Raw genomic sequence first — 15,320 nt, forward strand, 5'->3', positions numbered from 1 at the left:
ATCTACCCAGCTATTTTTAGAGTCCTAGTATGAACCCTGCTGGCTGGCAAACTAGGGTGGAAAGCTTGCACCTGCAGGCTTAAAAAGGAAGCATCGACAAAACGTTAGTGTCACCATGCAGGATCTTCCCAAATCCTGGCCTGGAGTGAGTAGTTAGGGAGTGGGTGGTCAGAGCAACTACACACTCCCCCCCACCCCGTTAGAATGACATAACACAGACACTGTTGTGTCCCTCCTGCAGTATTTGGGCCTGCCAGAGGCAGAGCGCCTCCTGGGAGATGCTGTTATTTGGTGTCAGTCCTCCCCTGCTTTTGCCAATATGGGCAGGGACTTTGACACACACTCTCCCCCGGGTGTCTGTCACATTGACTTGTGCACAGCTCACTTAGAATACTGAGGCACATTTTTGGTATGAAGTCTCACAGGGGCAGCCATGTTAGTCTGTAACTTGAAAAACAAGCAGTCAAAGGTGCCATGGGACTGCTTGTTGTTTTTTGGAATGGTTGTGCTTTATATACTAAAACTCATAACAAAATAAATACAGCATCCATAGTAGTGAGATTAGAAGTGGCTTCTCAGTGTGGAACTAAATCTATCTAGGATGGCAACAGAGGGCCAGGGAGAGCTCTGTAGTTAACAATAGACGTATCTCCATCTTGGACATGATAGTCAAATTCTACTCTCTCTTTCATAGATGCAGCCCAGTTGAGGTCGGGAGAGCTATGGACCAAGGTGTGCAATTTGATCTCCTGGCTGCCAGGAAGATGCTGAAGTGGTATTGAAGGGATATTGTCATGCTAAAAATCATATCAATAACAGCCCACATTCTCAGCTGTTGTAGCTCCATTCATATCAGATCAGCTCTCCTTACCTGTATGACTAATACTTACTACTTACTTAAACCCTTGTACTCTGAGTGGAGCATAGGTCATCTGCAAATCTCTTCTACTTCACTCTGTCTTGGGATAAAACTTCTAGTTGACTCCAGGAGTACCCCCATTGTTGTCCTTCAGTCTCAGTAGATCTTCTTCATGTTGTCCAAGGTCTTCCTCTTTTGTGGTTTCGTTGCAGGTTCCATTTGAGAGTTTGACAGGCTATGCTGGATGACGGTTTTCTGAGAGTGTGGCCTAGCCATCCCCACTTTCTTCTCTTGATTTGAATATCAAGTGGTTCTTGTCCTGCTCTGTTCCAAAGCTCCTCATTTTGACAAAGTCTTGCCATTTGATGTGAAGGATGTACCTCAGGCACCCGTTTATGAAAGTCAGTAGCTTGTAATTTGAAGACTTTTTAGTAACATCTGAAATTATTAAAATTTACATTATTTTTAAAATTCTGAAGGGAAAAAATGTTCTCTGCAGTACTGTAAATCCAGAACAACAAGAAATCCTGTGGCACATTATAGACTAACAGATATTTTGGAGCATAGTCTTTTCGTGGACGAAGAAGGGGATCTTTGCCCACAAAAGCCTATGCTCTAAAATATGTTAGTCTATAAGGTGCAAAAGGACTTCTTGTTATTTTTGAAGATACAGACTAACTCAGCTACCCCTCTGATACTTGCAAATCTAGAGTAAACTTAATCCAGTGGGACTAAGCCAGAGCAAATACATTCAAGTGACTATCATGAATATCTCCCCCTCATTACATTTGTGCTAGTGACTCATTCCTGTGTGTATCAGGGCTTGTTACTGTTTCTGACTGCAGTGAGTGACTATCTGCAGGTGGCGGTTTGTGTTCTTCGTCTAGCAGGGCATTGAGGGTCACAGCTTTAGGAGCTGCCTTTCATCTTGGCATCTACCATTATTTGCCCAAATTATTTCAAGCTCAATTTTCCACCTGTGGTTACTCAAGGATTCAGTTAAAATGATCACAGGGACCTCCATTACACCCCAGATCATATGCACCTGGACACTAACAAAAACCCACTTTCTGCTGAACTGCAATTGCGTCCCACTCAGTTACACCTGGGTGAATTTTATCCATTGTGTTTCTATTCCAGGCAGCAGTTCAGCCAACCAAATTACGTTCACGTATTAAAATGAAATGATATTGAAGTTAGTCAAAGCATTTAACGATTTCACAAGGCCAGTTATTCGGTTGGATAATTAACTCTTAGAGCTGGGATACAAGTTCCTATGAAATCAAATTGTAAAATAAAAGATAATGTCCCTTCCTTGTTTCTGTTGTAATGTTCAGCAGCTTCCAATTCTCTATACAACAGTATTTTCAAAATACGGTTCTTAGAGAAAAGTTGAGCCAGTAAACAGCAGAAACTGGGTTTGCTGATGGTGTATAAGCAAACACCTGTGAAATCCATTTTGTATTTTGATTACTGCAATGCCAATCAACTTTGGTCCTATAATGTATATCAACAAATCAAAGGATTCTGTATAAATCTCCAAACTCTGTCTGAAGGCTTTTGTTTGCCTAAGTCTACACTGAAATTCTCCCAAACACAGTCTACCTTTAATCTAATGTAGGCACAGTTAATACTTCCTGAACCCAAGGTTGGTTTAGAGGTTAAGCTTTCTCTCAGGAGAATTCCTAGGGTTTTTGGTTCCTGGTGGTTATGTGACCTGAATCCAAATCTTTTATCAAATGAGACCTGGCCTTTAATAATAATAATATTTATAAAATAGCTGACATCCTGAACCTTGATGGAATTAACGTAGACTTCAAGTTTCAGCACACTCAAATCAGCAAAACAAATCTTGGCTAGCCGTCATCTCCTCATCACAGCTCTGTGGCTGTTATTCAGGCCTCAATGAGCGTATGCACCCCCCCTGCTGTGCTGACAGCTGTGAGGGTCACAGCAGTTAGAGTAGAGGTCAGGGTCATGGTGGCACATGCCATTAGTGTATAACTGTGAATCTTACCTAGTGATCCGTAACTGCTTCATTTTCATCCCTCCTTTGTCATCAGTCTGTGCAGAGACACTAAAACCTCAAACCGGACAACAGGAAAGTACAGAAACGAGAGTCTGGTCCTGTAGTGGCCAGACGGGTACACTGAGTCATTGTGGTATTGAGATGCACTATACAGAAGGCTGTATGGGTCCCAAGGTACAATGCTATGCTATACACACAAGACATACTAGGCATGCTGGCCATGTCCGCACTGTGGAGCCTATGCCAGCATAGACCTGTAATGAAGATAAAGCCTATTTTGACAGAAAGGTTTTTCCAGCACTGTAGGAACATCGCCTCCCCAGGCAACAGTGGAAGCATGCTTCTGTCAAGACACTTGCATAGATGGACTAGGTTTAGGTTGAGATTAGGCCCACCAAAGTGGGGCAGAGAGGAAAAGGGGCAATTGCCCTGGGCCTCTTTGAAATGCCAGCAGTGCTGCTGCACCACTCTGCATGGTGTGAGAAAAGGGCACCACTGCTGACTGCCTTAGGCCCTGCCCCTTCCAGGGCACAGAGCTGGGCCCCCACTTGCCCATTGCCCTGGGACCCACAGTGGCTGTCGGCCCCACTGGTTGAGATAGCTACCTCACTCAAGGAGTGACTCTATCAACCTACATATTAAGTGTAGACCTGTCTGTCCTCTCATAAGAATGATTATATTGGTTCAGACCAATGGTCCATCTAGCCAATTGTCCTGTCTTTCAACAAAAGCCAATGCACAGTGCTTCAGAGAGAATGAATGGCAAAGGAGAATTATACAGTGATACACCCCTCTCATCAAATCCAAGCATCTAGCAGTGAGAGACACCAGTGACACCCCAGTCATGGGATTGTGTCTCTCACCACCTTAGCTTATAGCTATTCTTGGGCTTATTTCTCCATGAATTTATGTAGTCCTTTTTTGAACTCACTTATGCTTTCGACCTTCACAACATCTCCAACAATGAGTTCCATGGGTTGACTGTATTGTGTGAAGAAATACTTCCTTATCTTTGTTATAAATCTGCCCATTAATTTCAGTAGGTGACTTCTCATTTGTGTGCTACTTGAGAGAGTAAATAACATTTTTTCTGAACCAGTCATGATTTTGTAGCTTTCCATTACATCCCTTCTTAGTTGTCTCTTTTCCAACCAGTCCCAGTCTTTTTAACCTCTCCTCATACAGAAGCTGTTCCATACTCCTACTCATGTTTGTTGTCCTTCTCTGCACCTTCTTCAATTCTAATATATTATTTCTGAAGTGGGGTGACCAGAACTGCACACAGCATTCAAAATGTGGATGTATCATGGATTTGTACAGTGGAATTATGATATTTTCTGTCTTTTTATCTCTCCCTTACTTAATGCTTCCTAACATGGTGAATAATCACAGAGAGGTAGCCGTGTTAGTCTGCACCTTCACAAAACAAAAAAATCAGTCCTGTGGCACTCTAAAGACTGACAGCATAATTTATTAGGTAATGAGCTTTCGTGGGACAGAACCACTTCTTCAGATCTAACCTAACACACTTAGCTTTCTTGACAGCCACAGCACATTGAGCAGATGTTTTCAGAGAACTATCAATTATCCAAGATCTTTTCCTTGAGTGGTTATAATAATTCAGAGCCCATAATTATGTATGTATAGTTGGGACTATGTTTTCCAGTGTGCATAGCTTTGCATTTATCAACACTGATTTTCATCTATCATTTTGTTGCTTAGTCACTCAGTTCTATAAGATCCTTTTTGTACTCAGTCTGCTTTGGGTTTAACTATCTTGAGTAGTTTTATTTCGTCTGCAAACTTTGTAACTACACTGCATGCCCCTTTGTTCCAGATTGTTAATGAATATGTTGAAAAGCACTGGTTCCAACACAGATTCTTGTGGACCCCTGCTATTTATCACTGTAATCTCTCCACTGTGAAAACTTAACATTTATCCCAACCCTTTCTTTCCTATCTTTAAATCAGTTAGTGATCCATCAGAGAACCTCCCCTCTTATCCCATGACAGCCTACTTAGAAAACTTTGTTGAGAAAACTTATCAAAGACTTTCCTGAAAATTAAGAAACCTATATACAATCAATCATCTTTGTCCATGTTTGTAAACTTCTCAAATAACTCAAATAGATCAATCTCTATGAAATAGGCATTGGATACACAGAGTAATTTATATCACCCTAAACAAAGAGTATTTCCATTAATGAAAAACTGGTGTCCTTCCATTTGGACAAATAGAGCAGTGAGGCAGGATGTCTGTTTGCAAAAGTTGTGTTGACTCTCCCCCTACAGCAGGCATAAACCCACTTCTTTCTTCCCTTTAGTGCTGAAGAAATCAACGTTACATAATATTCATATTTAGACTGCATCCCTGGATATCAAAGCATCATTATATCCATGTTAGAGCTGGAGAAGTTCAGTGACTTGCCCAAATCACAATGTTACAACCTAGTTTTCTGATTCCCAGATTGATGCCCTCACTATTAGAGCATACTCTCTCTCCAGTGTTCATCTTGGGTGCTGAATGGCCCAATGAAGAGCTTTTCTCTTATGAACCACCAAGACTAGAAGACACTCCTGTACACTCCAGAGGAGCTGGCATGACCAGCTTTCCAGTCACAAACAGCATTAATTTCCATCACTGGTAGCTGAGGGCATACCATAATTTCAATTGGACACTAGTCCCTCAGACTAGGAAAAATACAAGCCACTGTGTGTTCAGGAACCACAGCATCCTTAGCCACTTCACCCCATGTGCAATAGTCTTCATGTTTCTGATACTAGCTTTGGTTCTGAAATGGAGGAGCATGCCCTTTGTTAGCTCTAATTCCTTAGCTACTCTTACGTCATTTTTCTTTTGTATTTATAACCTCCTCTGCAAACACCTAGCAAGAAATAATATGCCCAGCTGCCACTGTGAGAGGCAAGCTAGGAATAGCTGATGAGAATTCCCCACTGCTAAACATGACAAGCCACCATCCATTCAACAAGCTAGAGAGTGGCCTCATGCACAGAAGAGGGGAAGAGTGCAGCAGAGCGCTTGATTTTTGCATGTGCCACCAGGGTGCTCGTGGTCAATTTCCTTCCACCTCATCATATTGCTAAGATTCACCTCCTACCCACCCACAACAAAGCATGCTGCTGATTCAAGACATTACTGACAACCCTATGAAAAGAGCTGCACTTACATTCTGGAAGGTCAGCACAAGTGACCTTCAAAAGGTCAGCCGAAACCTGCATAATCTTTCCAGCTCAATGCACACCCCCACCACACACCCACACTGCAGTGTCGGCCGCCAAGCTCTCCATTTCTCTCACTAGCTCCAGCTGAGCAAAATGCACTTTGATTTTAAATAATGATTACTCTATAAGACTCACTATCTAAAAGAGCTGTCTTCCCAAAAGGTTAAGGGAAGGAATTTATGCAATTTGTGATGAGATATGTAATGCACTCCTGTCAGTTTCTCGTCAGAATCAACAAGAGTAAATGGGTGCTGATTGAGCTATTTTAATCTCCCCCAGAAGTGCACACAAGATTTTTTCATTCTTCTCCCTGTGCATATTTTACTTCTAGCCTTTAAGACCATTGCCTAGCCCCTTGTCAATATTGCAACAATAGCAGCTTAGCTGCTATATTCTCTTCTCAACTGTCAGCTGCTAGCAGCCTCTGGGGAAAGTAAATAGGATCAGAAGTCTCTTCTATGCAAACTGCCGAGTCATTCTGTTACCCCCTTGGAAATGTTGCAGTGCCTAAAGTAGTTGGAAAGGCTTGATTCTGATTTCTCTTGACATGAGTGTAATTCTTTTTCTCTGTTACATCCATGGAGCACAAATGATGAGAACAGACACTGGGTATCGGTCATTGTTACATGCACTGTCATTATAGTCTCCAAGCTGAGAATAGATGATGGGGTCTATCTTGTTGAACCTCCTCTGCTGTCTGATTTGCTCACCTTGATGATAATTTTTCTGATTTGTCAATCTTGATTACTACGTTTTGGTTCTCTGTGCCTTAAATATTGAGTCTGTTCTGGTCTGGCTATGATCTGAAGAAGTGGGTCTGTCCCACGAAAGCTCATTACCTAATAAATTATTTTGTTAGTCTTTAAAGTGCTACTGGACTGCTTTTTTGTTTTGATAGGATATAGACTAGCACGGCTTCCTCTGTTATTATAGAAGAGGCTGTAGAAGTTCCTCAGAATTCTAACTTGAAGCTGCCATTCCTATTAGCCTACACATCCCTCCCTTCTCTCCTTCACACCACACCTCTTCCTATAGGGAACATCTGGCTAAATGCCGAACATGACCAGCAGAGTGGTAGGAGAGCAAAAAGTCCACCCACTCTGATGAAGTTTCTCCAAGTTCTGCTGCAATCCAAGATTGCTATTGGCTCTGAAGTTCTGAATCAGCTGTTAGTCAGAAATGATAATGGGATCTAGCAAGTACCCACAAAAAGTTCGGTTACCTTGAAACCTGCTGATGTATGAGCACTGGGGAAAAAACAGTACAAGTGAGCTGTCTGTGTTCCAGTCTTCCCATTGTCCCACCTCAGATCACTAAGAGTTTTGTAGGAATTATTGATCAGTGTCAAAGAGGAAATGTTCTGCTCTATGTGCTATACTGCATACCTCTCTTCTCTTATGTGGCTAAGAAATAAACTGAAGTCCTGACCAGAACATATGATCATTACCATTCCCAGACCACATTTTAGACAAGCAGAATCATTTTACAATAGTGTCCATGCTGAATTCTGCATACAGCAATGGCATTTCAACTGCCTTTACAGTCTGCAAGTTCCACTGCCTGGTGCCCTTTCTTTTTGTCCAAAATTATGGGCTGGAGAGACACCAGTTTTTCATTAGTGTAAATCCACTAGCATAAATGGAAATACTCCTTGTTTAGGGTAATATCAATGACTGTAAATCTTTTGCCTATTTCACAGAGATTGTGAGGTTTTGTTACTTAATAGGGCTCCTAACAGCTCTCTCCTATACATTGATGCAAATCAGGAGTAACACAAATTCAGAAGTGGTGGAGTGAAAGCAGATTTTTGCCCCTGATTTAGTTCTCCAGTTTGGAGACACATTCAGAAATCTGAAAGCTGGTCCGAATTCTCCAAAGTTTTGAGTCCTAAAAGTTGGACAACAAATCTTGCAACAGTAAGTTCTTGCCAGTTTGTTCTGCATGTGAACACGTTAAGAGCACCACAAGAATTGCTATTCTCATGCTCTTTAAACACAAACAAGTAAATATTAAAAATAAAGGGGTGGAAAGTTCAAAACAAACTACTTTTTGAATTTGGAAAAGTAGATGTTTATTTTGGGTCTATTTCAATTGAAGATTAGAAGAGTTCTCTTATGTGCCCTGTCAATTTTGTTATGGCTACCTGGAATATATTTGGCTGCTCAGAAACCCAGACTTATATCTAGACATTTCTAATATTACAAGTGATTGAAATTAAGGAGGCTTGATAAAAGTCTTATACATGCCATAGATTTAATTACAAGCTATAATAATAAATAACATGAACATCTGACCAAATAAGGCAACTTCTCATTCACAACAGTTTTGTAACACTTCATTGCCAGCATCTACCTTACCCATTTAATAGGTTAGTGGCTTTGGACAGATGTATGAGGAGTAGTTTTCCAGACACGGGTCTGTCCAGAACATGTAATCCTATGCATAACAACCTCCATCAGCAAAAGACAATTCTGACCACTACCTTGTTCTACAGCTCTGCCCTGAGACTGCTTGCTAGAAAGATGAACCAATACCACAGTTTAACAGACACTGTCACTTGAGGAATCTGCCATTAGTGAGGGATTGTAAAGCACCCAAGTACACAGAACCTGAGGTAATGGGTAATGCAAACTGTCAGACCACTCAGTGCTGAGGATTTTGAACAGGCCTTCTGAGTCACCCTGGCACTTAGCACCTAGGATAACAAGCATCAATGACTTGTACAGCATATATAAGGCCCTGGCACAGATAAAAGCCTTCCTACTACTAGGGTCTAGGGATGACAGGTATAGGCTATATCAGTATCCTAGCACTTTTTCTTGGGATGCTAAGTGTTTGAAAATCATCTTGGCTTCAATAGTCTAGGTTAGGTTGGTATGTCTATGATCCCTGGTATCAAAAGACTTCTTAGAGTTGGGTGTTGTAATTCGTCTGAATACTAATAGTCTGGGATTCTTAGAATATTTAATCACTTCAGCATTAGTACTATTGTCCAGATCCTTCCAATGGGAGATTGGTTTCTAAACCCCTGTGTGGATCTGGACCTCTGGGCCCGCTAATTCTTACCTATGCAAGTGGAGGGGAAATGGGTGAAAAGGGCAGAGAATGAGCAGAGCCTTGCTTAATACCCTCATTTCTCCACAGCTCAGAAGTAGTCAGCAGTGACCTGTGGCCAAAGGCCATAGCAGGGAAGGAATTGGAACTCTTCTGGGATGCTATTACATCCTAGAGCAGTGGTTCCCAGCCTGAGATCCCAGAGTAGGGCAGGGGGTCCATGGGGAAAAAAAAGATAAATAAAAATAAGTTTAAAATAAATTACAAAGTTAGTCTATTATTATTTTTAAATTAAATATCTTCCAATAATGGTATTAATTGTTGTCCAAAAAAGCTATGTTGTGGTTTCCTTTTTTCATTTGATGAAGTGTACCTAGTGTCAAGAATTGGCTTTAATGGTTGGGGTGGGGGTGGTGATTGGGTAACTGGTGAAAAGAATGGGAACCCCTGTCCTAGAGTTTTTCCACAGGTGTTGATGCAGCTATACCCCACCTCTCCCACAACTTAAACTGGAAAAGTACAATTGAGCCTTGGCTAACTATACAGAATTGACCCACGATGCAAGGGACTAATAATATTAAAAAGGCTAAATATGGACTATATGTCTTGGCTCCATTTGCACTTAGGTTGGGGGCGGTGAACATGCTCACACAATACTGTAAACACAAAGCATGCAAAGGGATTACTGGGAATGGTATAAAGGAACTCCAGTGTTTCTAACCTCAGTTGTTCTAAAACAGGCCCCCAAACACATCAGACTAGTTTAAAAATCATCAGATTTTTAATAAAAATAAATGTGGGGTTCTTTTTCTTCCCTATCTGCTTTTTGAACCTTTAGGTTGCGCTTGGGTCATTCATTCAGCCCTTTCTCCATAATCATGAGGGCCAGAAATTAACTTTTAAAAACACAGCGAGAGCTCAAATGTTCACCTAATCACAGGAATCCAGCTCAGGGGCCTTCAGAACAAAACCTGGATATTATGCGATTTGCAATGAAACCAGAGGAGCTAGAAATGCTGGGGTAACATTTGCAACTTGAAGCAGTGGGATATAAAGGAAAACTCAGGCTGACCTGGATGAAACATTTCCTTACAGTGCAGCCTGTCAGGTTGTGTTCTAGGTTCTCTTGGGAAGTGGGATAAACCTTGTGGCTTTGGATGTTTAAGGCGGGCAGGCAAAGCTGGAAGGAACAATCCTGCTCTAGCAGTAAGAAGGATGAGATGCAACCTCTCTGGTCTTTTCCATCTCTAATTCCTATTGCTCTATGAAATATTCATAATGGAAGTGCTGACATGCTGTATCCTTAATGCTGCAGTCTGCTAATGCCATCCAGCCACTTTGCTGCACTGGAAGTCAGATTCTCAGCTAATAAACTTGCCAATGAATCAATCAAATCCTGCCACAAGGTTAAATCTATGGATTGTTATTAGGGCTGGAGGTTTGTTGCAGTATGGAAAACCCTGGCATGGCCATAAAAAAAAAAAAAAAGCAGGGGGAGTTTCTGAAGTTTCTATATTTAAAAATCTCAGCTGTCACAGGTCACATTAATTTAATCAAAATATCTTTTCCTTTGCAAATCTCACTTGATAAAATTAAACAAATAACTTAAAGAAATTGAGGCTGGGTCTACACTAGAGAGTTTTGCCCAAAGAAGGGGACCTCTGTCAACATAATTCAGGGAGAATCTGCACACTTAAAGCATTCTGTCGACAGATTCTAGACAGAACTCTGTATTTGCCTCGACAGTATTATCCCTCAAAAATTTGAGGCATAACAATCTGTCGACCGAGTACTGTCGACAGAAGTTCAGTGTAGGCACTTCTGTCGACAGAGGGGCTTCTGGTTGCTGGGCAGCCCTCTTTGCAGAGCTGCCATTCTGCTTTCTGGCACCAGACGGTGGTGCAGTCTGGCAGTTCTCTGTCGACAGAGCAAGTTGTGTGTAGGTGCAATCTGCTGACAGATGTTCCATTGAGATTTCCCTGTCGACAGTAACTGCTGTCGACAGATGCTTCTAGTGCAGGCATAGCCTGACAGTTGTCCTCGCAGGGCAGACAGATGTAGCAGTGCAGAGAGGGGTCTGCAAGAGAGCTACCCACTGGCCGAATCACTCGTGGAACCCATGATCACTCTATGACAAGGGCAGGCAAAATACAACCTGTGGGCTAGATGTGGTCAGCCAAACCATTTAGTCTGGCCTGTGGCTGGCCCCTATAGCTGCAGAGATGGGAGAGCTTCAGGTGTTCTCCCATCTCTCGCAAAATCTCCCAGTTCCTATCGGCCAGTTTCACACACTGCCTCTGCCCCAAGCAAAGTACTTCATCTCCTACTGGCCAGAAACCGGCCAATGGGAGTTGAGAGATTTTGCTGGGGATGGGAACAGTACAGTTGCCAGCCAATAGGGGTTCAGATATTTTGCTGGGGGGGACTATACAAAGCCTTTTCCCCCTGCCCTCAGAGCAGAGAGCCACATGGAACAGCCAGTGGGATGGGGCTTCCCTTAGAGTGCTGCTGGCCAGGAGCTGCTCAACTCAGCACCTCTGGCCAGAGTCCACTTATGGCACCACATTCCAACTCACTCTGGGGCTCTGCACCTGCTCCCATGTCCCTTCCCCTGGTCAGAATCCTCTCCTGCACCCATACCCCCTCCTGAACCCTGGACCTCAATCCCCTGCTCCAGATCGTAGCTCCCTCTTTCAACCAACTCCCTCTTCTACCCTGCACAATATCCTGCACCCCAGTCACCTACCCCAAGCTCCCTTCTGCATCCAGCCTCCATCCCAGACCCCACACTCTCTCCATAGAAAAGTGCAGCCCTTAACCCCTTACCAAAATCAAAAATTATTGCCCTATGGCCATGTGACGAGTCACTAGCCCTAATTATGGGACACCTATATGGATGTGCCAAAAGAAAGTGTCCAAAGGTTTTTCTGCTGTCCCCAGTTTGTGCTCATGTGGAAGGTTTGGCCACTACCATACTGCCTGCTTGCTCCATTCTAGTGTCCCTCCCTGGGGCTAAGTGTCTGTAAGAGGGTAGGGTAAGAAAGATGAGGATCACTCCACAAAAGTTTGTATATAACTTTGAGTTCCTCAGATGGGACCTGCTATAAAAATGTAAAATATTGTTCAGTATATAACTGTGACCATGACTGTGACTATTTTATTATTCTCACTATTAGTGTACTTGTGTTGAAGTCTTATGAAAGGCACAGTCTGCCAGAGATTTTCCTGCTTGTCACCTGAAATAGTATCTGGTTAGATACATTTCTTTTCCTTTTCCTTTCTTCCCAGTGTTCCTACATCCCCAAGTGTGGTAAGAACTATGAAGAGTCCATGTCACTTGTGAATGTTGTAATGGAAAATTTCAGGAAGTACCAGCGCTTCTCATGCTTTTACGATCCAGAAGGCACTCAGAAGAATGTGATATTAACCAAACTCTACAGTTACAATGTGCTGTTCCACTCACTTTTCTGGCCAACATGCATGATGATTGGTGGGGTGGCCATCGTTGCCATGGTAAAGCTGACTCAATACCTCTCCCTCCTCTGTGAGAGAATCCAAAGGATAAACAGATAAAAGCAAAAACTTCCCTGAGATGCATTTCAACTAAAATACTGTTTTTTCCATTCTTCACCAAAGAACCTTAAGTTTGTAATGTGTAAGTCTGTTATAAGTTCCTGACTATATTCTTATAAGTAGAGCAATAATGCAAAAGCTGTTCTATATGCAAATATGATGTTATTATTATGCAGACAACAGAAAAAAATACTGTTTGTGTTGGTTATCTATATGATCTTATTTTATGCTGGATCTAGTACTTCTTTCTTTTCTACAGCCGAAATAGGGCTCGGTGTGACCATTTGCCAAGCTTTATCAATGAACACATCAACATTTCAGTGTAACATTCAGGGGGAAATGCACCCCTGTGCAGAGGACTAAAAAAAGTCCCACACATCACTTATGTCCCACTTGATCCTCAGGGCATGCAGTGTGTGGCTTTGGGGTGAATGAGAGAAACAAGAGTATAGAACTGGTCTTTTGTATGGCAAGAGAGTACAGAATGGATGCATAAAGCTTTGACAGCTTGAGTGGGCTTGCATGTACTGGGTCTCCCTGCAATGGGGAAAATTTCACTCTGTCTTGTTTTATGTCTTTTATAAAGCACCTTGGAGATAGATATTTGCAGTATATTTTTCTCACACCACATTATCTACAGAAGCTACAGCCAAAAGCAAAGACCATTCAACCAATTTCATTTTCTACTCCAAGCTGAGCCCTATTGCTGGAGATGGGACCAGACACCTTATGTAAAGGTTTATTATGCATTTGTCTTGTATTTGCTATCATATCACTGTAAAGAAAAACAAAAACACAACCAGCTATTTTTTCATTTTTTACTTCCAACTATTTTAACTTTTTTTACTTGATTATATATATATATATCTATATAAAGAAAAGCTATATTATATCTAATTGTGTATTGTAACTTGATTGTTACTTTTTTGTCTCTAACTGGAAAGTGATCAGTATGATGTATTTATCACATTCAAAGCCTGGATAAGATCATAACATCAAGGAGCTGCAATGTCGGATCTTATCCAATATTCACACTGACATTTCAATCAGATGGAGATCTCTCTTGCTGTGACATTTGGGTTGAAAAAAATCTCCGCTTTATTACATCTGTTAATTGAATTGTTATACAATAATCATAAGATTTCTGGAAATTATGATTATAATGCAGTGCTGGCTGACGTGACTTTGGATCCAAAATGTCCAGGTGTAATATGAGGTATTGGAAAATTTGAGATTCAAACTAATATGTAGTCCTACCTGTCATGTATGTTTAACAAGGACTTTACCGATATAATTCCATGCTCTCTGTGTTCACATCCTTGGCATAATTTATTTTTATTTTCTTTGTCACAACTTTCCATGTTAAGTTATAGTCTGCAGTCTCAACGTTTTTTTTACCTTGCAACTAACCTGAAGGACAAATGTGAGGCAGCCTTGCTCTGACCACTCCATGAACTTACTATAGAATATTTTTAGGAAATTGTTTACTGGTACAGTCAAAAGGATATTCCACCTTTTTTCCCCTTTTTTGCCAAAAAGATAGCAGAAGGAGAAAACCCAGAATCTTCTGTCTAGCTCATTCATATATAATTAATTCTTCCATAATATAGTATTGACAACTTTAAGGTGTTACAAGATTTTTACAAATTGTACAAGTGTAGTCTGAGCTGTAAAAGTGGGTCCACAACATTGGATTTAACCTACAATCTTGTAATCCATGGTATGATTTTTCTTAGGCAAATAAATTCCTGTTGATGGGAGGTGTAATCCGGGCTCCAAGATGTGTAATAAAAATATTAAATTAAATCTTCAGGATTTCATACCTTTTCCATTCCTAAGTGGATTGCTTCAGCAATTTTTTTAGCATCTTTATCTTAAAACTAGGCTTGCCAACCATCTATAATGTGAGAGTTTTCAGAAGTTTCTTTGTAAAATCTGTTAATTTATTGAAGGGTTTTGTCCAGATCTTCACCATAGTATATGAGCTACTTCCACATTATTTAGACTGACAATAGTGAAGCTTCTATTGCCTCTTCAGAAAGTCTTGTTTAAATCCCAAAGAACTCATCACACACATCATTTTGTACACAGACAGAAAATCTGATTCATGTCTTATTTTCTCCCACTAGAGAGCTCCAACATAGAATAGATGGATATAGAAGTCTCTGGCGGAAAAGAATCCTAATGGTCCAATGCAAAAGTTTAATCAAGATCAAAGGCAAGTAGGGCAATGTTTCTTCTGGTACGTTGCCTTGCTTGTACTGAGGATGCCTTAAGAGATGGCAAAAAGGTATGATGCGTGGCCCCCAAAGGGGATGAGGAAAATCCTCAGAGTTACAGGCACAGTTTTGTAAACAGGAAAACCGCAAAAAGAACTCTATTGCCTCTGAATTATAGGAGCTGCTACAGGTAAGAGCCATCTGTGCCTAACAATATCACAACAGATGGAGGACGAATAGTGAATACAACTGCTAATCCAAGTAAATACAAATGCAATAGCTGGAGTTCGAAGACTCTGCAAGGCAAGCATGGATTCTTCCAGTTGTGGAAATGATGAAGGAA

General features: G+C 41.3%; 1 protein-coding gene across 4 annotated transcripts in view; it reads left to right on the plus strand.

The window, feature by feature from the left end:
* Window positions 1–13,650, plus strand: part of LOC142018390 (calcium-activated potassium channel subunit beta-2) — a 253,267-nt gene extending 239,617 nt beyond the window's left edge. For all 4 annotated transcript variants that reach the window (XM_075004160.1, XM_075004163.1, XM_075004161.1 and 1 more), the window contains one exon: window positions 12,474–13,650. In XM_075004160.1, coding sequence (XP_074860261.1) covers window positions 12,474–12,758 — 285 coding nt within the window. In that variant the 3' untranslated portion in view covers window positions 12,759–13,650. The remainder of the gene's footprint in view (window positions 1–12,473) is intronic.
* The last annotated feature ends 1,670 nt before the right edge of the window (window positions 13,651–15,320 follow it).

This window comes from Carettochelys insculpta, chromosome 10 (genome assembly GCF_033958435.1).
Source record: "Carettochelys insculpta isolate YL-2023 chromosome 10, ASM3395843v1, whole genome shotgun sequence".
In the NCBI taxonomy this organism is placed as follows: Eukaryota; Metazoa; Chordata; order Testudines; family Carettochelyidae; genus Carettochelys; species Carettochelys insculpta.